Raw genomic sequence first — 20,247 nt, forward strand, 5'->3', positions numbered from 1 at the left:
TGTTCATAATTTGTGCACATACAAGATTCACAGGCTAAGTACAATATACCTTTTTACAAGCTTACCCTCTTCTCTTTTTCAATCATACACTATTGAACTATCATGACTGTATATGCCTGAACTAGGATTTGATTATTTAAACTCATTTGAATGAATGTAATTTTTCAAAAGATATTATATCAACAATACGATTGTTTACTTTCATTTATCGATGTAAATATTTATTTGACTTCACATTCAATAAAATTTTAACAATGCTAAATTATTTTTTTGAGTTGCGTTGCCTATGAGTCACCTGCAAAAAGCATATTACATCATATTAAGGTACATCAAAATAATTCATAATTTGTTCACGTTTCCTAAAGTGTTACATCACTAAAGGACGCTTAGGGGGAAACAATATTTGGTTGTCCTCCAATGGGAGTTTTTTATAACAGCTTCGGTCGGTCGGATTTTTTTTTAAACAAAGAAATGAAAATCTTTTTTCAAAAAAATATATAAATTCAAATGTCTACATATAGACTACGGAACAATATCGTCCTTATTCATTGCTAATGTTTTCACTGGTCTGCATATATTATGTTATCATTACAACCATACACACGTGCATACACACAGCATACAACACAAATAGGGCCTACAAATATGGGCTTAATAAATCCATGGCCCACCCCCCCCCCCCCCCCCCGATATATATTTGTTTTTAAATAAGCCCGAGTTATAACATTTATTTTGAAAAATGTTTAAACGCTGATGGCAGTTTTTTTCCCCAAAGAAACCCCGTTTTTGGATTGAAATGACATGTTTGAGAATATGAAACCAACATAACACTCCCCACTTTGGAGATTAATTGTGAGTCTCATATAAGATCGTGTTTATGCTTGAGTTACAAACAGCTAATTAACAGCTCGTCGACAAGCTTCGGTATGCCCGTGTTGAATTTGTTTCCTTCGGGTGTAAACAGTATTTAACTAATCAGTAATGCTTTTAAGAATTATTATTTATACAATTTTTTTATCAACACAATTATCATAAAGCTTTTCGATGCTCATATGCATTACTGATAAAAGAGAGAAGGGCTGCAGAACCACCGGGCTGCCAACTCCCCCTTCAGTAACCATGTCCAAAAACCCGAAAACTACCATTAAATTGTGATTTTAGACATGTTCTCAGCACTCCCAACCAATACACACACATTTTTCGAAGTCAGTACGTGTTCCCTACTTCACACGCTTCATGGGCCCGTATTCTGAAGTCGGGTTTAAGTTAAACTCGGGTTTAAAGTTGTGGTTTAAGTATGGATGGCCAATTGTTACATAAATCACTAACTGTAGAGATCTCATATTTCAGCTCATTTGGCTCCTAAATCATTCATAATTATCTAGGAAGTATAAATAGATGATTGTTTTCACCATCGATGAATCAGGAAAGAGCAGAGTAAACATAGGAAACGTACAACTTAATAAAAATGTTGATACTTTTGGCTTCCCATACTTAAACCACAACTTTAAACCTGAGTTTAAGTTAAACCCGACTTCAGAATACGGGCCTCAGTATTCATTTTCGTGCACATGTAACTGACGACTAGAATGATAACACACCACTTTCAAACTTGGATGTGATTGAGCATCAGCTCCAGCATACCGGACGTACGCATTTTACGCGGTACTTTGTACTGATTAGCGCTTGCATCGGTATGTAGTAAGATGTAGGTTTTGAGGTCATCAAATGTACCGGGTTTCACAATATGGACCCTGGGCTGTGAAATAGAGCCTTCACGACGAAGTCTAGCATAGTCGCTGTTAACATCACGAAATTTAACATCAATCTGAAATAAGACATCAAGAAAAGATTAAAGGTTTTCAAGGGGTGACGAATAACTTTTTTTTATTAATCTCCACGATCTTCTATGGATGTAATAACAATAATAATGATAACAGGTCTTCCCTTTCTTTATTCCTATAATTTTCCGTTTCATCCAAAATGTTTGGAAATGAATTTTAGATTTAAATTAATCCTTCAGACCTTTATCGACCTGATCATGTTGCGGATAATACAATTCTGGTAAGGCGAGGGGGCATAATAAATCTTTAAAATATTGTATGCAGAGTATTTCAAAAAAAAATCTCAAATATTTTTTTCCCGACAAAGTTATATAATGATTTGTATTATGATATTAATGATTAGTTCTACAGTGCCTCCCGGAATAAGTAAAACCGGGATTACCAGTGGGTTTTTTTTGGCAAACGCAATGAATTATATTTCATTTGCATCATTATAAAATTCAGTTATTCCTCTATACTTGATACCTATATGTATGGACCTATTACTCTGAAGTAGGTCCATGCTATATGTGACGAACACTTAACATAATAAATAGCAATATGAGTTTAAATTTTTAATGTCAAAATCAGGTTGCACAGAAAAAAATTGACAAGTCTTGGAGAACAATATAGGACGCTCATACTTATTCGATGATTTGCTCATTAGCATTTCTTTTGTATTTTCCGTTAAGCTTCTATCACCGATCTCTAAATGAGAGTTATTACAACATTCCCACGTCTCAGATATGCATTGTTTGTAATCTGCAATGCGTGAACACTTTGCTATTTTTGACTTAGATTAAAGAAAAAAATTCACTCTTACCATAAGTGTCATATTTATATCAAATACACTATCTAATAATTGTGAAATCTGTCTTTGGAAACGGGCTTTCTTTTTGTAGGACGCATTGTATACATCATTTTAAAGGTCATTTCTGTCTTTGATGCACAAAATACGAGTACTTCATACATAATGTAATGATGAGAAAGGGCAGTTCAAATGTGAAGGTGCACATAAATATTATTGAAAAGGATTCGTTCCTGATGAGATGAGCTTCAGCAAAGAAATAGTTGACTCATGATACCTAAAATCTATTTTATGTTCTTCGTTATGCTTCCTTCGGATCAGATACAAATTAACTCGTAGGTTTCTGCACAAACCATTTCTGACAGTCCTCGGAATCCGTTTGTAATCTTCATGCATGAACAAATTACTAGGAACTTCGTCTGTTTTGGTCTCGAATCAAAGAAGATGATAATTTACTTCCACTATTAGCAGATTCGTGTCGAATTTAGCGGGGCACACTAGGCTAGGACTTATCATTTTTCGTACAATAAAAATGTGCTCATCCCTAAATTCCGTAAAATTTTCGAAAATGAAAATGTAGTCCGTCTGTAAATAATCAAGGTAAATGTAATTTGGGCCTATGCCAGAGGAATTTGTTTTATGAGAACTTGCTCAAATGATATCGATAAAAATAGTGATATAAGTCATTGGGTGTTTTATTATTTTATTTTTTAAATGACTACTCTGTGGAGTACTCAGCGCGATTTTTAAAATGGTTTGGAGGTGTTTAATATCCATTTTGAATAATTACTTTGTTCATACTTCTTGGATTTCACACTCTGAAAAAGAATGGCCGAGAACGGCAGAGGAGTGATAGTGGCTACCACCTTAAACGCACCCCGGCCCAGTTAAGGGCTAATTTCCGAACTTTTTTTGTAAGAGAGTAGGAGATATCACCTTATCAATCAGAGTGATTACTGCCCCCCCCCCCCACCCTCCCTCATCATTATTTCCATTTTTTTTTCATATTGTAGATGATAAAAGTAGTAATGTTAATTGGAATAGCGACCCAACTCAAATACGAGAGGATTTTTGAAGACTTAAATCTCACGGGCACCAGCAATATTTTCCTATTTTTAAAAACTGGTAGATTTTAGAGAATAGGGAACATTGATAGCAAAATGAAAGTCGGCTTTTCTAAATGCATGTTTCTTTTCCTTAAGTCAACATCTCAAAACGCGATATTTGTATTGTAAACTACGGAGGGTACTTAGAATGTTTCATTTTGACACAAAGCAATTTGCAACATATATCTAGGTTTCATTTTCTTTTTCAGTCTTACCATTCGTTTTTCATCCGATGATATTGGTTCATTCCTTTCTCCAGGCTCTAATTCTAAGAAGATAAGATAGTAGGGCATGATCTCATCCTTCTCATAGGCTGTAAAACAAAATATTAAAGATTCAAGTTATTTTCCTATATGTTTCAAAACAAAAAGCGAAGTTTGAGAATAAACTACTCAAATAGGGTATGAAGGTACGTTTGATAACAAAAGCTTTCTTAGAAATCCTCGTGAGTTAGGTTTTTCTTATGCCATGAAGGGGCTGAGACGAGACTAGCGATGACCAGGAAATGCACTCAGTCTCGAGCGTGTTAACCGTGTCTGGGCAATTGATACCTTTTTTTACTAGTTACTCGGTATCTAATTTTATGCACGTCATAAGAAACTGGGTCTTGACTAATTGCTGAAGTCCCAGGAATCTCAACCAAGCCATTCGATGTACAATTATACGTCATTAATTTCATTCATTCATTCATATGCATTTATTTCGTTCATATATTAAAAATAACATATTGATATTTATGAAACGAGGAGACAGCTTAGAAGGCAGAGAAGCCTTATAGGTGCTGCCACCAAAATGTAGTGGCACAAACGAAAAAGTGATTTAGCCCCTCAAGCATTAGAGCATAATTATGTTTCCATTACATTTATCTTTTCGGTCGTTGGGCAAAAGTTGCAAAATCTGCCAAATATTCTTTAAAAAATATGTTTTTATGTTAAGCTTTGAAAGTCGGGATGATTACGCTATTACACTTAAATAAATTGCAAATATATTAAATATATACAGAGAGGTAATGCTTTAAGTTCAAACAAAAGTTTATTCCAAAGTATATTCCGAATTTTCGACGCAAGGCTCGCGTCTTTGTCAAGAATACGAAGCTTACGGTGACAAGTTATTGAAAATGATAGATGCATTTATGATTGTGGTGGTGATGGAATCTTTAGATGTGCGTTTCAGCTCAATGATCTCAAAATTAATTTGGGGCAACTTGTTGTTGGTTTTGGGTAGGCCACATTTTTTTCGAATATGTTAAAAATAAAATTATGTAATAAAGCATGGGTATATATTTTAATACCTGCACCGATCTTGCTAGATCCAAGTTGCCGAAAATCCCCAAAGGCACTTTAAAACTTCTCCCCTCCCCCCCTGGGGGCACTGGAAGTCCTTGCTTTTTAGTGGAGGAAACAATGTTTTCATTGTATTTGACAAGAATGCTTGCAACAGTTTAATGTTAGATATAAGCCACTGAGGTTGCGTGAGACATGTGCAATCTACGGTAGATAGCAGGCATTTACTATCCTTAAATCTTTAAATATGACCGGTTTTCGTGCTTTTCAACAAAAAAGTCGAAGATCCCCAACAATGGGCAAAATCTCCGAATTGATCTTAATCTTCTATCCCCTATATATAGACGACTTGCCTCAACGTGATTAGAAAAAAAAAACGATCTTGTGATTATGGTATATTTTTAGAAATGACAATTTGGCCTATCATAGTGCATTTACCTGGACTTTCCTCGTTGATCAGATTGCTCTCAGCCACTGCATAATCGACGAGTTTCACTCCGGACCATGTACCAACACAAGACTTGACAGTTTTTTTTACATCCATCTGATTGAGTTTTTCGTACCTTACGTTAAGCATCAATCCAATCCTGGAGAGAAAAAAAATCAAAATGCCCCCAAACAATCAAATAGTTCCAAAGATTAAAAAAAAATAGTTCCAAAGATTGAAGAAACAGGCAACCCCTCACCTTCTTGTTCTTGTATCCTATGATAGAATATTATAAATGGATTTATTTTACTACCTCTCTCATCTTGCTCTAGGGCAAGATGAAGTTGAATAATGATAGGTACTTTTTCATTTCCTTTTGATAACTTACGTCTAGTATGTTCAACCCACATTGTGAAAGGCGAAATGTATTGTAGGGGGCTAGTGAATTGCCTAGTTTACACACTGTCAAGCATAAGATAAGTCTCTTCGTTGTATTTCAAAGTACAAAATGCAAAACAAACCTATGAAAATAATATACTTCACAACTTTCCCTTTCTCTTTCTTTCTTTCTTTCTTTCTTTCTTTCTGTTCACCCCTTTTTTCTATCTTTTTTTTCTTTGCCGTCAAACTTTCATAAGTAGGCCTACATGACTCCCCAAAACCCCCTTCCCCATTGTATGCCAGAGCTTACCGGTATTGGAATTCTATGATAGGAGCTTCTTTGCTGCCGTCTTCATAGCCGATGACACGGATGATGTCACCCATCCTATATCGATAGAATCCATTTATTTGAGTTATGACCAACTCATAGCGCTGACCAATCTCGACTTCATCTGCCAAGTAAGTCTCGGGTTGTTTCTGGTCTCTTTTTCGGGAAAGAAACAGAAGATCAATTAATAAAAGTACACTGCAAAGAAAACACTATTGGGTTTTGTAAGAGGAGACCACATTGAGGTGTTAAAATAATACACCTTCCCCCAAGGCCTTCGATATGGGTATGAATGAGAGCTATAAACCTGAGAAAGCCAAAGCAAAATATTATTTTATGACGGGGCTGGTAATTATATGTTTACATAAAAACGGATTATTGATAATATGCACTAATTTTAAACATGTAAAAGGGCAGTTGATGTGAACTGCTCATTTTCAATCATAATGTCATGTCATTCATGAAAAGGGGGTGTAAATGCCGTCACGGTGCAATGGAAGAGAAGGTAATGTATGGGTCAGAAGTAAAATTCTGAAAGCATTTTATAGAAATATAATTGGGTATTTTCAAGTACCATTTGGTCACTTTTGGGGGTAAAATAGGGAAGAATTTCACAAATATTTTGCATGAAATTAACTACAGGGGTTCATTTTTCTATTTAAAATGGTCATACATGGACCTATCTGCCCGGGCGGGGGGCGCCGATGTATTACATCCAGGTTAAAATCTCGCCTTGATCGGTTTTCAAAGATATTTTTTCTTTATATTGAACATGACAACGATTAAGGCAAATCTTTGATAAAAATAAGTCCACGATTTTTCAACTAAACCATGGACGGAAATAACAGGGGGACGCGTCCCCCCTACCCAAAATAGTAGGGGGACACAATATCAAATTTCCCCCTACTATTTTTGGTATTTTATGATGGAAAGAAATACATCTTTCAAAATCTAAATAAAACATATATTTTGGTCGAAATTGCCTTACATTTGCGGTGATAACTTTTTTTTTTTGCTTGTCAAATTTATTCTAGTCGCAATAACCTTACATTTGGGGTGATATCCTTTTTTTTTTTTTGCTTGTCATATTTTCGAGACCCTGGTCCCCCCCCCCCCTACACTTACATTTGGGGAGAGATTTCCGCCCTTGAACCAAACAATTTTGAATACTGATATATATATATATACATGTTTGGAACATCGTTCTCAAGCTCATAGAGCTTATGATGCTCCAATCATGTATATATATAATATGAATGATTATACTAATATGATTATTATGTAATGTTGAAAATGATGTATATATGTATATGAATAAATCAAATATATATATATATATATATATGTATATATTACTTCTTATGTTGTGGCCAGGGTTACCAGACGTCACGGATTTCAAGGGACAGTCCCGTACTTCAGCATTTGTTTTTTATTTTCCCGCGTCCCGTATGACCCTAGCTGCGCGGGATGCCGTTTGTCCTGTCTTTCACGGTTTTAAACACATGTGACAATATTGAGGCATAATCTATAAATGTATAGTAATAACAATATCCTCTTCGTAATGTTCCTTCACTTTATGTAACGACATGTTCGGGTCTGTATATTATTTGAACTCATGCTTCAAACTCCAATTAATTTGTTTATTGAAATATTGCTCATTCTATTTTAAAGCTTGCTCAAAATGTCTAGTTTTTACATTGGAATATCAAGAATTTTCAGCTCTCGCTTCGCGATCACATTTTCTCTTTTTTTGTTTTTAGCAAAGGCTCTAATTTTCATGAATAAAAAATGCTAATAAAATGTTCCATTTTCAAGTCTAAACCTTAAAAAAAACGTGCTCGCGCTTGGCATTATTGTTCATTGGATACATATTTTGCTTTCCTATTTGCTCTTTCCACACGTACTACACACCAATGCACACTCGATGCCGCGTGAACTTCGCATTTCACGCTCACTCAAACAATCCATTTATCTTTACCATTAGATAATAATACCATATACGGTGTGTGAGATTTGACATAGTTTACCCAATTTTTTTATCACTTTTTCCAAAAAAAATTGTACAGTCAGAAAGCCTGTGAAATTCACGACAACTTCCCTGTGAAACATTTCTCCAAAAAAATAATGTTGCAGTGAAAAATTAAAGCGAGTTGAATTGAGCAAGTCCATTTCCTTTACCGCTCCTGATCCCTCCCTAAAAATAATTAAGCACAGAGGGGTTCATGACCCAGCGCAAAAAGAGTTAAAAACGTGCTCAAATTTTTTTTTTTTTTCAGATCTGAATATCAACAATTTTCAGTTCATGTTTTGCATTCGCATGTATTTATAAGGAAAAGGTATAAATTTCAGCTTCGCACTCTTAAAATTCATTTTTATTAAAAAGCTGCTTTAAAAACATGCCTAACTACGTACGCAGGATTTTTATAAGCGGGGGTCCAGCTGAATGACATTTTGAAAAAAAAAAAAAAAAGAAAGGTCTTCACCAAGCAGTTTCAGACCGTTTCCTATCGAAAATAAAATTGACAACCATCGTTTCGTAGGTCTAAAAAGATGACAAGCAAAAAAGAGGGTCTTCAACAAATTTTAGGGGGGATTGAATTCTTTAAGAGAGGGGTTTCGGGGTATGAAAAAAGAATTGAAGGGGGTTGAATCCCTGTACCCCCCCCCCCCCCCCATGCGTACGCTACTGCCTCGTATCAGTCAAGTTTGGTCAAAAATCGAATTTTAGATTTTTGAAGAAAATAAAAGCACCAGTCCTATTCTATTCAAAACTAAATTTCTAGGCAGCAATTTACTGTTGTTTCCGAGATATGAGGGGATTTTCACGGCGATGCCATTTAAATTTTTGATAAAAGTGCGCAAATTCCATTGGAAACGTGTACTGTAGCAGAGCAATACGACGTTTTGACAGAAAGCGATTTCAACGCGCGCGGTCAGCCAAACCGTCGTATCAGCCAACTACACTGCGTGGACTTTGCACATGAAAAGCGATACGACGTTTTGACTGACCGCGCGTTGAAATCGCGGTCAGGGTTGTGCGTTTTTGTACAGGGGAAATCTAAACCGCTCAAACCGAAATTACAAGCATGCAGCTCTTTTGCGATATTTTTTTCTGATCATTGGTTTTGTGTAAAAATAAGGATACCAATGTCAAGCAATTGTCTTGATCTTCCCAACCATGTGTTTTTTTCTCGTGATGAATATGTTGTAAGGCCGGGGAACTAATTATAAACAATTATTATAGTAAACTTTAAAGTCGATTTTTCTCTGATATGGGTTTGGACCGTGGTATGTGTGATACGACAGTTCGAATGGCCGCCGGCGATTGGACAAATAGTGCTTTGAATGGTAAGTTTTTAGGTAAGATGTCACAAATTTATTTGTTTGGTGAGAAATGTATCCACTTCATGGGTCACTGCAAACAGTCCTAAACAGGCCTCTTTTCCTGTTTTCCGGTCAGGGTATTGTAACTTTCAGCTCGCGCTTCGCATTGATTTCCTTACAAACGTTAGGTTAATTTTGTTATGAGATGGAAAATGACTTTAAAAAGTGTTTTGAATATAATTACGTGTCCTCGAACTTGATGAACTCATAAACAAGCTCATGTGGCAAAAGGCTGTATCCTTTCCGCTGGTCCAAAGTCAAAAGTGCATGACCAATGATCCCTTCAGAGGACCCGTATACGAATGGTAGCAGCGGAATGCCTGTGAAAATCACATTGATATACATAAAAATATAAGGGATGCCGACATGACCTGTAAATCTTATTCATTTTAGGTGTTTTATGATGTATATGTCCTTCAGCTTTAAAGCCCCTCTTTATTTATCTTTGTTAAAGGACCAGTAATGTGAATTATACTCGAGTATTATCAACACTAAAACAAAAACGTAGACGTCGCTGAAAGCATTTTTTACCTATAAAATTTGAATTGGGGGGGGGTTTTCAGCCCGTAGGGATATAAATTTTAGTCAAGTGCCCTCTCTCTGTAGTTCTTTTTATTCATTCATTTTTTATTATCTTTTGAGCAACTACTTCACAAATTTGTAATTGCATATTTCAAAGCCACTAACAAAGATTATATCCTATCCTATTTTTAAGTCCATTCCATGCTTGGGAAAGTATTTGATATAAACAACAAAATACTTGGACAATTTATTTCGATCGTGGGCATCAGAACAAATTGATTTTTATATGTAAAATTTGTAAATTTATCCAATAAACAATATTTTTAGCTTATATCCTTCACACCAGAGATCATTTTGGTGTACATGCCTTAAAATAATCTACTAATGAATTCAATACCAAAAACGAAAGGCAAGCTTTAATCCTTAAAACACACTAGTGGGAGGCTTGCAAGATTTATTCACGTAATCTCGTCTCGACGCGCTATTACATTTTGCGTAACATTCGTAACAAAAACCATCCCCGTAATCTACGGTTATGTGACCCGATATTAGGTGAAATACTACAAGAAAAATACCAATCATCCTGTAACGTTGACAAAATAAATGTGAATTGCAATTGAGAACAGATTAACACCCTCGCAAGGTAGGCCTACACGGACGACCGCCAGGCACAGGTAATTTTGTGAATCGAATCTGAAAGCCACAAGGGTTCCGTGGAACACTGCAGGAATTTATATCGTTTTACGAAAATTCAGAAATTTACCGAAACACAAATGGCAGGTTACGATCGGAGACTAAACTGCTTCACAGGTTACCAGTTACCACTTTTAGAAGTTGACATGATTACAGGAAAGTTAATTTAGAGGTGAGATTTTCGGATTTGCATATTGTGTTGCACACATAGTTGCGATCTTGGTGCGGTGCATTTTTTTAGTGTTACGTCACGGTTGGTCCTATTAACAAGCGCTCGCAATGTAAAAAAATATTGATAAACTGTGGGTTAAAGAGCGTTAAGACTCATGTCACGTATGTGCAAAACTGTGGCTTCTCGTGAATTCCTGGCGTGCAAAATAACAAAGTTTAGACCGTACACTTCGTAGATTAGAGGACGCCTTTTTACGAAAGTACTCCAAGCGTGATAAGGCGCCTTGACTTCATTACATAATTAAACGTTGGAAGCCCTGGTGAGATGTGGCTACGGGACATTGACATATTCCTTAAATTATAGGAAATTAAGTTTTGCATTGAAATACAGTATATTATTCGTAATGGAGCTTTATTATTGACCATTGAACTAATTTGTGATCTTTTGCAAAATAAATTATTTAAAAAAAAACTGATCACACAAATTGTTGAAAAGGAGTGCAGGCATCTTAGTGAAGATCCAAGTTACTAAGTAAGGTTTGATGAGTTGTAAAAGAAAGGTACTTAGGTATTCTATGAAATAAAGAGGATTTTAGGGAGTGTTTATGACATTAGACAATAATACATGTATATTCATCTAACCAGGGTTAAGATATACGTATGCCTGTGGTGAATAAAAACGAAAGATATTACCTTTGGCAAATTTCCTTTCGATATTTTGCCAGCTTCCAGTATTATCAATCCCAATCACCAGGGCAAAATCCGGCCACACTCTCTTAAGAATGTTGTTCATCCCCTTCTCGAATTCACCTCTAAGAAAGCGGGCCCTCTCGGGGTCGCCGCTTCCTAGTGCAGTTGTCAATGCCGATCTGATACCGTCATCAAGCTCGATGTCGTCGTGGATGGTACCGTAAGCGATATCGTCGACGAGGTCAGACCATCGACGTTCCATAAGTTTCATCATGCTTTCGATGTAGTGAATGAAGAAGGTGAAGACCACGCCGATTGTCGGTTCGCGTAGGGCAAAGAGACTGTGAATGTAACAGGCTTCCTGGAGTTAAAAACACAGACAAAGTCTTACCTCTAAATTTATTCAAACATAACTTCATTTGAGCTACAATGGACTCCTGGGAATTGCAAAACTTTTAACTTAGTAGGTGTAATAATTATCAATCAGTTCTGATCATTCAATTTGAGCGATTTCCGTGTATGCCTATTTGAATTTATTTTTTTAATGAACGCATAGGTCTCGATAGAGATGAAAAAGGAGGTATTTATTTATATTTGGGGGGAAACAATTATGTTAATATCCTTTGAGCTTTGGACCATTTTGGCCCATATATAACCCTTCATCGCCGCAATCACAATGACGTTGATATTCGGTCTATGATATTTTATTGATTTTCTTGTCTGGACGACTAGGTTCATCAATATGCTGCTTTTTAGCCAACATTCTATGAGAGCAAGTTGACGTTTGGGTTGGATTTATCATTGGATCCTTTGAGAGGAGCTAATCGTTCTATTTGGCAACCTTTTAATCATTACTAATTCTGCAGTCTGATAATATAATTTACATCTAATTTTATATGTTGTCATTATGGATTGTCATTTTTTTTCAAGCAATCTGCTTATGATGACAATCCTTCTCCTGCAAATTGTGAATATCATACAGTTAATCATTTTTGTCTGGAATTATCTTTTTAATACTCTTTATTTATGATTCATGCCAAAAATGCTAGCATATTATGTTTATTATGTTATGAAAAATGTATTATACGAATATTATGGATGCAGAAGAGAACAATAAATCAAATCAAATCAAATAATAACAAAAAATATCGAAATATTATAATTATACTAATTACAAAGTGGGGCCTACATTACTTCTGTAATTCATCGAAGAAATAAAAAGAATGAGGCACTTTCTTTAAAAGAATTTCCCTATACTGGCTAAAAAAAGAGGGAACAAGGGGAATAGGCATGTTCGTTGGGTAAAGGTATTTAAATAAAAACCCGTGTAAATTTCACCCATAATGCATTTTGCTAAATATCAAACAAAACTGATACTGGGTAGATTTTTACTCAAAAGAAAGACCCTCCATCCGTAAAAGGGTGCGTGGATACGTATTTAACGTTGGAGAATATCAACATCAATGTGTATCTTTTCAAAGCAAACCATTCTATCAAACGAGCATACGTAAGGGACCTTACGATGAGAAAAGGTGTGATGGGGCCAAAAAAAATATTTAAAGTTATTATTAGAAAACCAATGATTGCCTACCTTTAAAGTGCTGATGTGGTAGCCAGCAGTCGGTGTAGTGTAAGGAATCAACTTATCCTCTTGCTGTCTGGAGAGAGTTAAAAACGATTCAATATTGGCGCCGCTCTTCGCCTTCGTGATCTTGGGGGCCACGTAGAACAGGAACTGCTTCTGCAGAAGTCCCAAACCTGGACAGTTCTCAAAGGCACTAGCACTGCATCTTCCAAACATAGTTTTTAAAAGATCTAACCGATTTGTCAGGGGTATAAACTTGGAGTGGCCAGTCGTACCACTTGTCCGGACGAAGCTCGATGGAGGTTGCGGAGTCATCACGTTGGTTTCCCCTTCTTTCGCTCGCTCTATGTACTTCCGGTAATGCTCGTATGTGACAACCGGATGACGTTGTCGGAACTGCTCCAGTGTATGGATATCTGAGAACTTGTACTCCTTGCCATAAGCGGTATGAGAGTTCTCTTTGAGGATTCTTAAGAGGATGTTTTCTTGGGAAGAACGGAAGTGGCTCCAGGTTTCGCGTAACTTTTTCAATTGGTGTTTACCGGTTGAATAAACACCCCATACTTCAAGCAGGTGTCGTAGGGTGGTGGTCACATCATAATAGGGGGATATTCTCATGCTAGCTAGCACTGCAAATAACCCCGCAATGAAAATCGATCCAAGACTACAAATACCTTCAAAACAAAAAGTGAAGTTGAAATTATTTGATTGTGTGGGATGGAAATATGCCTAATCAACATGATCAGCGTTAACACCAGTTACAAAATCGAAATCATTTAAGATATAGCACGTAATAGCTAGTTTACAATCACAAAATAGCCGAAGTCAGAGATCAACAGCTTGTTTACAACCATGTCAATGACACATTGGAAATGTAGGCTATTAGAAGATATTTTTCATCCTGCACTTCTTTCAATCAGAGGGTGGTAATTAGGACCTATCTTTCTCCCGTATTTGGAACCTTTAAAGGGGAATCCAACCCAAATAAAAACTTGTTTTTATAAGAAAAAGAAAAATCAGACAAGTTGATAGGTGAAAGTTTGAACAATATTGGAAAAACAACAAGAAAGTTATGAATTTTTAAAAGTTGTAAATATTGGTAATCACTACACCCATGGAGACTTCAAATTTGCCACATATGGGATGTCATAGTGATGTAAGGCAAGGACTACTCTTCCATGTACTCCAATACATATTATGGCTAAAATGTCATTTTTCCCAAAAGTTTTATTTCAAATTATATTTTTCTTTCATGAGGACATAAAACAATATACTACCTGGATTATATTTAGATTACTGCCCAAGGGGAATGGGTATTTAGGAGAAAACCGCAAATCCCTGATAATAAAGTACATGGCCTATGGGAAAGTTGTCCTTGCCCCTTGTCATAATATACTTACCCAGTTGCCAATTTGAAATCTACATACTATTAGTGATCTCAATTTTAAAGCAGCTATAACTTTCTTATTGCTTGTCCGATTTCTTTCAAACTTTCGCCATTCTGTTTAATTTATTTTTCTATTTTATGGCCAAGGCTGGATTTCCCTTAAAGGTTCTTCAAATTAGCTTGAAAGGATTCTTAACTGTTATTTGAAGCGTGTTGGGTTCTACAAGGAACCGTTGGGGTTATTTATACAACCTCAAGATCTTGGGTTTCTGGCTTTCAACGAACCTTACAATTTGTATATGGGTCTAGGCTCACTATCAAGAACCCCATAGGCTACATTAAGGGGTTCCTGCATTGTAAAAAAAGAAGAGCTAATTTAGCACTTACTGTTCTTGTATAGTGACTGCACTACGAGTGCTGATTTTCTAGTTTAAATTTGAACCATTTACCTTACAACCGTGTTATAGGCCTTTGACGTTTTTCTTTGAAGGCTTTTTGTTATAAGTACATTATTGATTTTTTTTCTTTTTTGGTATTGAGAATGTTTTATATATAATAACTTCAACTCTTGACATGGCTGAACTGGTGAATCCTCGCATCTCAAAGTGTTCAACTTTTTGATGGCAGCTTAGAAAAGGCTGTATTTTATCAATATAGCAGTTGTGCATGGCAGTGTTATATTGTCTGAAAACAGTTTCCTGGTACCTGTGAAGAACTCATTCGGGGCAAATGAATGTTGCTACCCATGTTATTAATGTAAAATATAGCTTATTTGTAGCTGACAATAACATAATTAAATTTTTAGATACGAGGTTTTATCAGCCCAGCCACAATATACAAAATAAAATAAGGATACCAAAGAGATATTTATTTTGATCGATTGTAGATAGAAAAGAAAGTTTTATACCGCATATCATCCTGTTCATCCGTCCTTCTGCATTCCACGATCCATCGAAGAGGACCAGTGCCAGGGTGAAGAAAGCTATGGATATGGTGGCAAGCTTGAGAAGAAGTATTCCAGATGCCATTCTCAATTCAGCACAGTTTTGAAAATATTAAAGCTACCTGACTGCTTACAAAGTCGTGGTTATCTTGTATCGTTTGTAATGATGACGTTCTTTTTATATGAAACAAACAAATAGGTCCTATACCATATTCCATATGCCCGTCCCTGGTAATAAAAGCATAAGTGAGTGCATCCAGAGGTCTAACGGAATAGACCGATCTTTGCATTTCTTTATCAGAGTGGAAGTGTTTACTTACTTTTTGAACATCAGATAAGCATTGGGAGTCGTGCCAAAGTCATATAAGAACACATGGAACATCACACGGGCGTAAATCCCGGGGGACCATGGGATAAACACCCCCCCCCCCCTCCCTCCCCGCACAATTCATACATGGGGATGGCATGTACAATCAACATTCCTCCCCCCCACACACACACACACCCACAGACACGCACACTATTTTCAAGAGAGAAGGGATATTTTTTCAATCATCAAATGGCTAATAATGCGTGGGTCCATCTTTAAATGCAGTCAATTCAAATTGCTTTACACTGTGGCCTCATTATTTTGCATTCTAAAAACGAAAAATTTAACGCTTAATCTACATCTATTCTTACATAAACTTGGTCATGACAAATCCGTACGTTTAGCTCATTGCAAAGGTTATATCCGCTTCATTAGTATAATAGGGCCATAAATTGTATGATTCCAATAAATTTTAAATATGGTTATAACTTTGATCATGAACATGATAAACGAATCGAAATGTCATTTAATAGGCCTACACTGGCGTGAATTGTTCATATCCTAGCACCTCTGTGGAGGCGGGGGTAAATTATACATATAATATTTACCTACCCTATACACTTTAAGTGTACGATGTGTTACTGATGATATTGATGAAATCAATGCAGTTAATGGAACACTTAGGCATGTTAGGACAACAATATTTCCCATATATCTCTACAATTCTATCAATATTTATAAGAATTTAAATCACATTAATCAACAAAATAATCTAATCAATATTTTGAATATGAATTTGATCAACATTTTGAATGTTGCATCATCTCCAAATATAATCTTAAAATTATTCAAAATATTTCCTGTCTGCGATCTTTTCCTTTTCATTTGCATCACTGTGACATTTCCACGTTTTGGAAGTTTATAGTGTGGCCTGTCATGGCCTATAATCATTCCATTAGGCACCCTTATTCCCGAAAATCATGAGCCCATTTTTTCCAATCATTGAACAAATCTCGACTGTTTGATACTTATTCGCTGTATATGATATAAATATACAATATTATTAGTATTGTTGTTGTTACTATTATTATCATTAATATCATTATTATTATTGTGTTGTTGTTATTATTATTATTAATTTGTTTAGCGCAGTTTTCGTATAGATATTTTTTTACTTAATTCTCCGTGTACACATTTTTTTTTCTTAACTAAGAAGAAGAGTTGTTTAAATTTTTTTTTAAAATAATCAGAAATGTCAATTGGCAAGCAGTATTGAGGGCAGCAAGTGAATATGCACCATCGCCAAGTGTGACTTTTGTTTTGCCAAAGGAGATCTGGAACCATAATTTTTCCGTGGATCTGTGCAGGCTTCGACTGTGTGATTGGGTTCTAATTTTGAGAAATTCTGTTATGTAATGTGGAGTTTGACCGATTGAAGAGCACTTGATGGAAGCATGTAAACATTTTCAGCGCACATTTATCAAGATAAGCATTTCCAGAGAACATTAAAAGGGTTCAATGTAATTACTTTGGTAAGAGCAGCGTTGCGTAAAATTAGATTCTGTGACATTTGCTCCACTGTAAATACCACACACTAATTGAATGACCAACTTCAACGTTTCCATGGATGGAACACTATGGCCCGTATGAAGGGCCAATCGGGGCAGAAATCTCTATTAGTACATGTTTAATTCATTACCTCTCATTACATTATATTGAAGGACTGCAACATCGTCGATCGTCGTATCCGTCGTATTACCATGATTACTGATTTTTATCTTCATGTTAATAACTTTAAAAAGAATAGATTGTTTAATGATGCAAATATAAATATGTTTAAAGAAAAACTAGTTTCAGTGAATTGGTTGGATGGATACAAATGTGAAGATGCAAATGACTGTTATAATGTATTTTTTGAAAAGTTTTATAAAGTCTATGATAAATGTTTTCCCATGAGGTTTAACCATGTAGTTAAGAAACAGAGAAATAAAAAGCCTTGGATCACAAAAGGAATATTGCAATCAGTTAAACGTAAACATAGGTTATTTCAAACATACTTAAAGAGACCAAGTGATCAACATAAGAGAAAATATTTATTGTATAAAAACAACCTAACCAATATTATCAGATTTTCTAAAAGAAAACACTACAGAGATTTGTTTGACAATGTCAAGGGGGATTTGAAAAAAACTTGGAGACAAATAAATTCAATATTGGGTAACAAAAAACAAAAAAATATACCTAAAACAATGTATCATGGAAACATGAAATTAGATTCTCAGATTGATATTGCTCAATATTTTAATTCATTTTTCGTCAATGTAGGTAAAAAAATATCAAATTCAATTATATCAACCCATTCATTTAATGATTTTTTACCAAATAAACAATTCAACTCCTTTTTTGTCAAACCAATCTCTGTAAATGAAATCATAGAAATAACATCATCTCTAAAAATTAATAAAGCATGTGGACCGGATGGTATATCTCCAAAAATTGTAAAACAATGTATTCATCATTTTGTTCATCCTTTGTGTGATGTGTTTAATAAATCATTTATTAGAGGAACCGTGCCAGACAGTATAAAACTTGCAAAGATAATACGAATATATAAAAAAAATAATGTGGACAATGTTGAAAATTATAGACCTGTGGCTTTATTATCTGTATTCAGTAAAATTCTAGAAAAGCTGATGCACAAAAGATTGTATGACTTTCTAAATAGATTCAAAACTCTTATTAACGACCAATTTGGTTTCCGTAAAGATTTTAGCACAGCACTCAGTAAATTAAATTTTACAGATTTTATCTTAGAAGAATTGAATAGAGGTAATTTTTGTTGTGGAGTATTAATGGATTTATCCAAGGCTTTTGACACCATCGATCACCACATTCTTTTGGAAAAAATGAATTATTATGGGGTTCGTGGTATTCCACTGCAGTGGTTTGCCAGTTATTTATCTAATCGTAAACAATATGTGGTGATCGATGGTGTTGAATCCAATCACATGAATATTGATGTCGGTATTCCACAAGGTTCAGTTTTAGGGCCGCTTTTGTTTATTTTATATGTAAATGATATACTTTTCTCATCGAAAATGTTTAAGTTCTCCTTGTTTGCAGACGACACTGCTGTGTTATGTTCTCACTCTAATTTACCTAAATTGATTTATACAGTTAATTCTGAGTTATGTAACTTAAATGACTGGTTCAAATGTAATAAACTACAACTTAATCTTGAAAAAAAAAAGTATGTTATCTTCCATTCCAAAAAGAAAAAAATTGTAAGCAATATTGAATATGTTAAAATTGATGGCATTGCTATTGAAAGGAAAGACTGTATTGACTTTTTAGGTGTTTCTATCCAAGAAAACTTGGAATGGAAAAAACACATTGATCATGTTTGTAACAAAGTTCTAAAATGTATTGGAGTTTTGTACAGACTTAAGGATATTTTGCCCCTCAGCATATTACTTAATATTTATTATTCTATATTATTTCCACATCTTAACTATTGTAATATTATTTGGGGTAACACCTTTAAATCAAATTTATCTAAATTGCTTATTTTACAAAAGAAAGCTGTTCGTTTGTTAACAAATTCTCATTATATGAGTCCAAGTGCGCCTCTTTTTGTTAAACACAAAGTGTTACCTTTATTTGAGTTAATTCGTTTAAATACATGGATTTTTATGTTTAAATTTCACAAAGGCACCCTTCCAGAAAATTTCTCACGAATGTTTCAAACAAATTCTCAAATTCATAATTACTCTACTAGACATCAAAACAACTTACGCATTCCTTTTTCTAAAACTAATTTCATTCGTAATTCCATCAGATATATCGGGGTGAAAGAATGGAATTCTCTCACTTCAAAGTCATTTTTGTTCAATTATTTAAAGAACTGCAATCCCACCCTGTAATTGTAATAGCATTTCATCTTTTTTTTTTTTATCTTGACTATTCTATTCTATCTCCTGTGTTTTTGCATTGTGTGATGATGTGTGGAAGTGTGTGTGTGTTTGTTTATTTATAACTTTTTTTTACCAGTTCCTATCAAAGTCATTTTTGTTCAATTATTTAAAGAACTCCAATCCCACCCTGTAATTGTAATAGCATTTCATCTTTTTCTTTTTTTTATCTTGACTATTCTATTCTATCTCCTGTGTTTTTGCATTGTGTGATGATGTGTGGAAGTGTGTGTGTGTTTGTTTATTTATAACTTTTTTTTACCAGTTATGTTATTTGTGTATTTGTAGGGCCCCGGCTATAAGCAGTCTTGCCTCTTAGGGGTCCTGACCATTAATTAATTTGTAACTTGTTATATTTTGAATTAGTTTGTTTGTATCATGTTATTTTTGTAAATATTTTGATGTCTTTTTAATGGTCAATAAATTGAAATTGAA

The 20,247-nt window shown here is 34.9% G+C and overlaps 1 protein-coding gene across 1 annotated transcript; it reads right to left on the reverse strand.

Annotated features, from left to right (window-relative positions):
• Nucleotides 1–197: 197 nt before the first annotated feature.
• On the reverse strand, nucleotides 198–15,800 carry LOC129274823 (uncharacterized). Its single transcript, XM_054911569.2, has 8 exons — nucleotides 15,496–15,800; nucleotides 13,208–13,875; nucleotides 11,620–11,977; nucleotides 9,725–9,860; nucleotides 6,139–6,312; nucleotides 5,459–5,607; nucleotides 3,953–4,050; nucleotides 198–1,828 (listed from the first exon to the last, which is right to left on the reverse strand). The coding sequence occupies exons 1-8, from the start codon at nucleotides 15,614–15,616 to the stop codon at nucleotides 1,607–1,609; spliced, it is 1,926 nt and encodes a 641-aa protein (XP_054767544.2). The 5' UTR covers nucleotides 15,617–15,800; the 3' UTR covers nucleotides 198–1,606.
• Nucleotides 15,801–20,247: the final 4,447 nt, after the last annotated feature.

Source organism: Lytechinus pictus, chromosome 13 (assembly GCF_037042905.1).
Source record: "Lytechinus pictus isolate F3 Inbred chromosome 13, Lp3.0, whole genome shotgun sequence".
In the NCBI taxonomy this organism is placed as follows: Eukaryota; Metazoa; Echinodermata; class Echinoidea; order Temnopleuroida; family Toxopneustidae; genus Lytechinus; species Lytechinus pictus.

Bases quoted from the DNA above. Each gene is read 5' to 3' on its own strand.
- LOC129274823 (XM_054911569.2), bottom strand. From the start codon at position 15,616: ATGGCATCTGGAATACTTCTTCTCAAGCTTGCCACCATATCCATAGCT. The intron at 11,978-13,207 runs GTAGGCAATCAT...TTTTAACTCCAG, and splicing joins ACCACATCAGCACTTTAAAG to GAAGCCTGTTACATTCACAG. The intron at 4,051-5,458 runs GTAAATGCACTA...TTTGTTTTACAG, and splicing joins GATCAACGAGGAAAGTCCAG to CCTATGAGAAGGATGAGATC.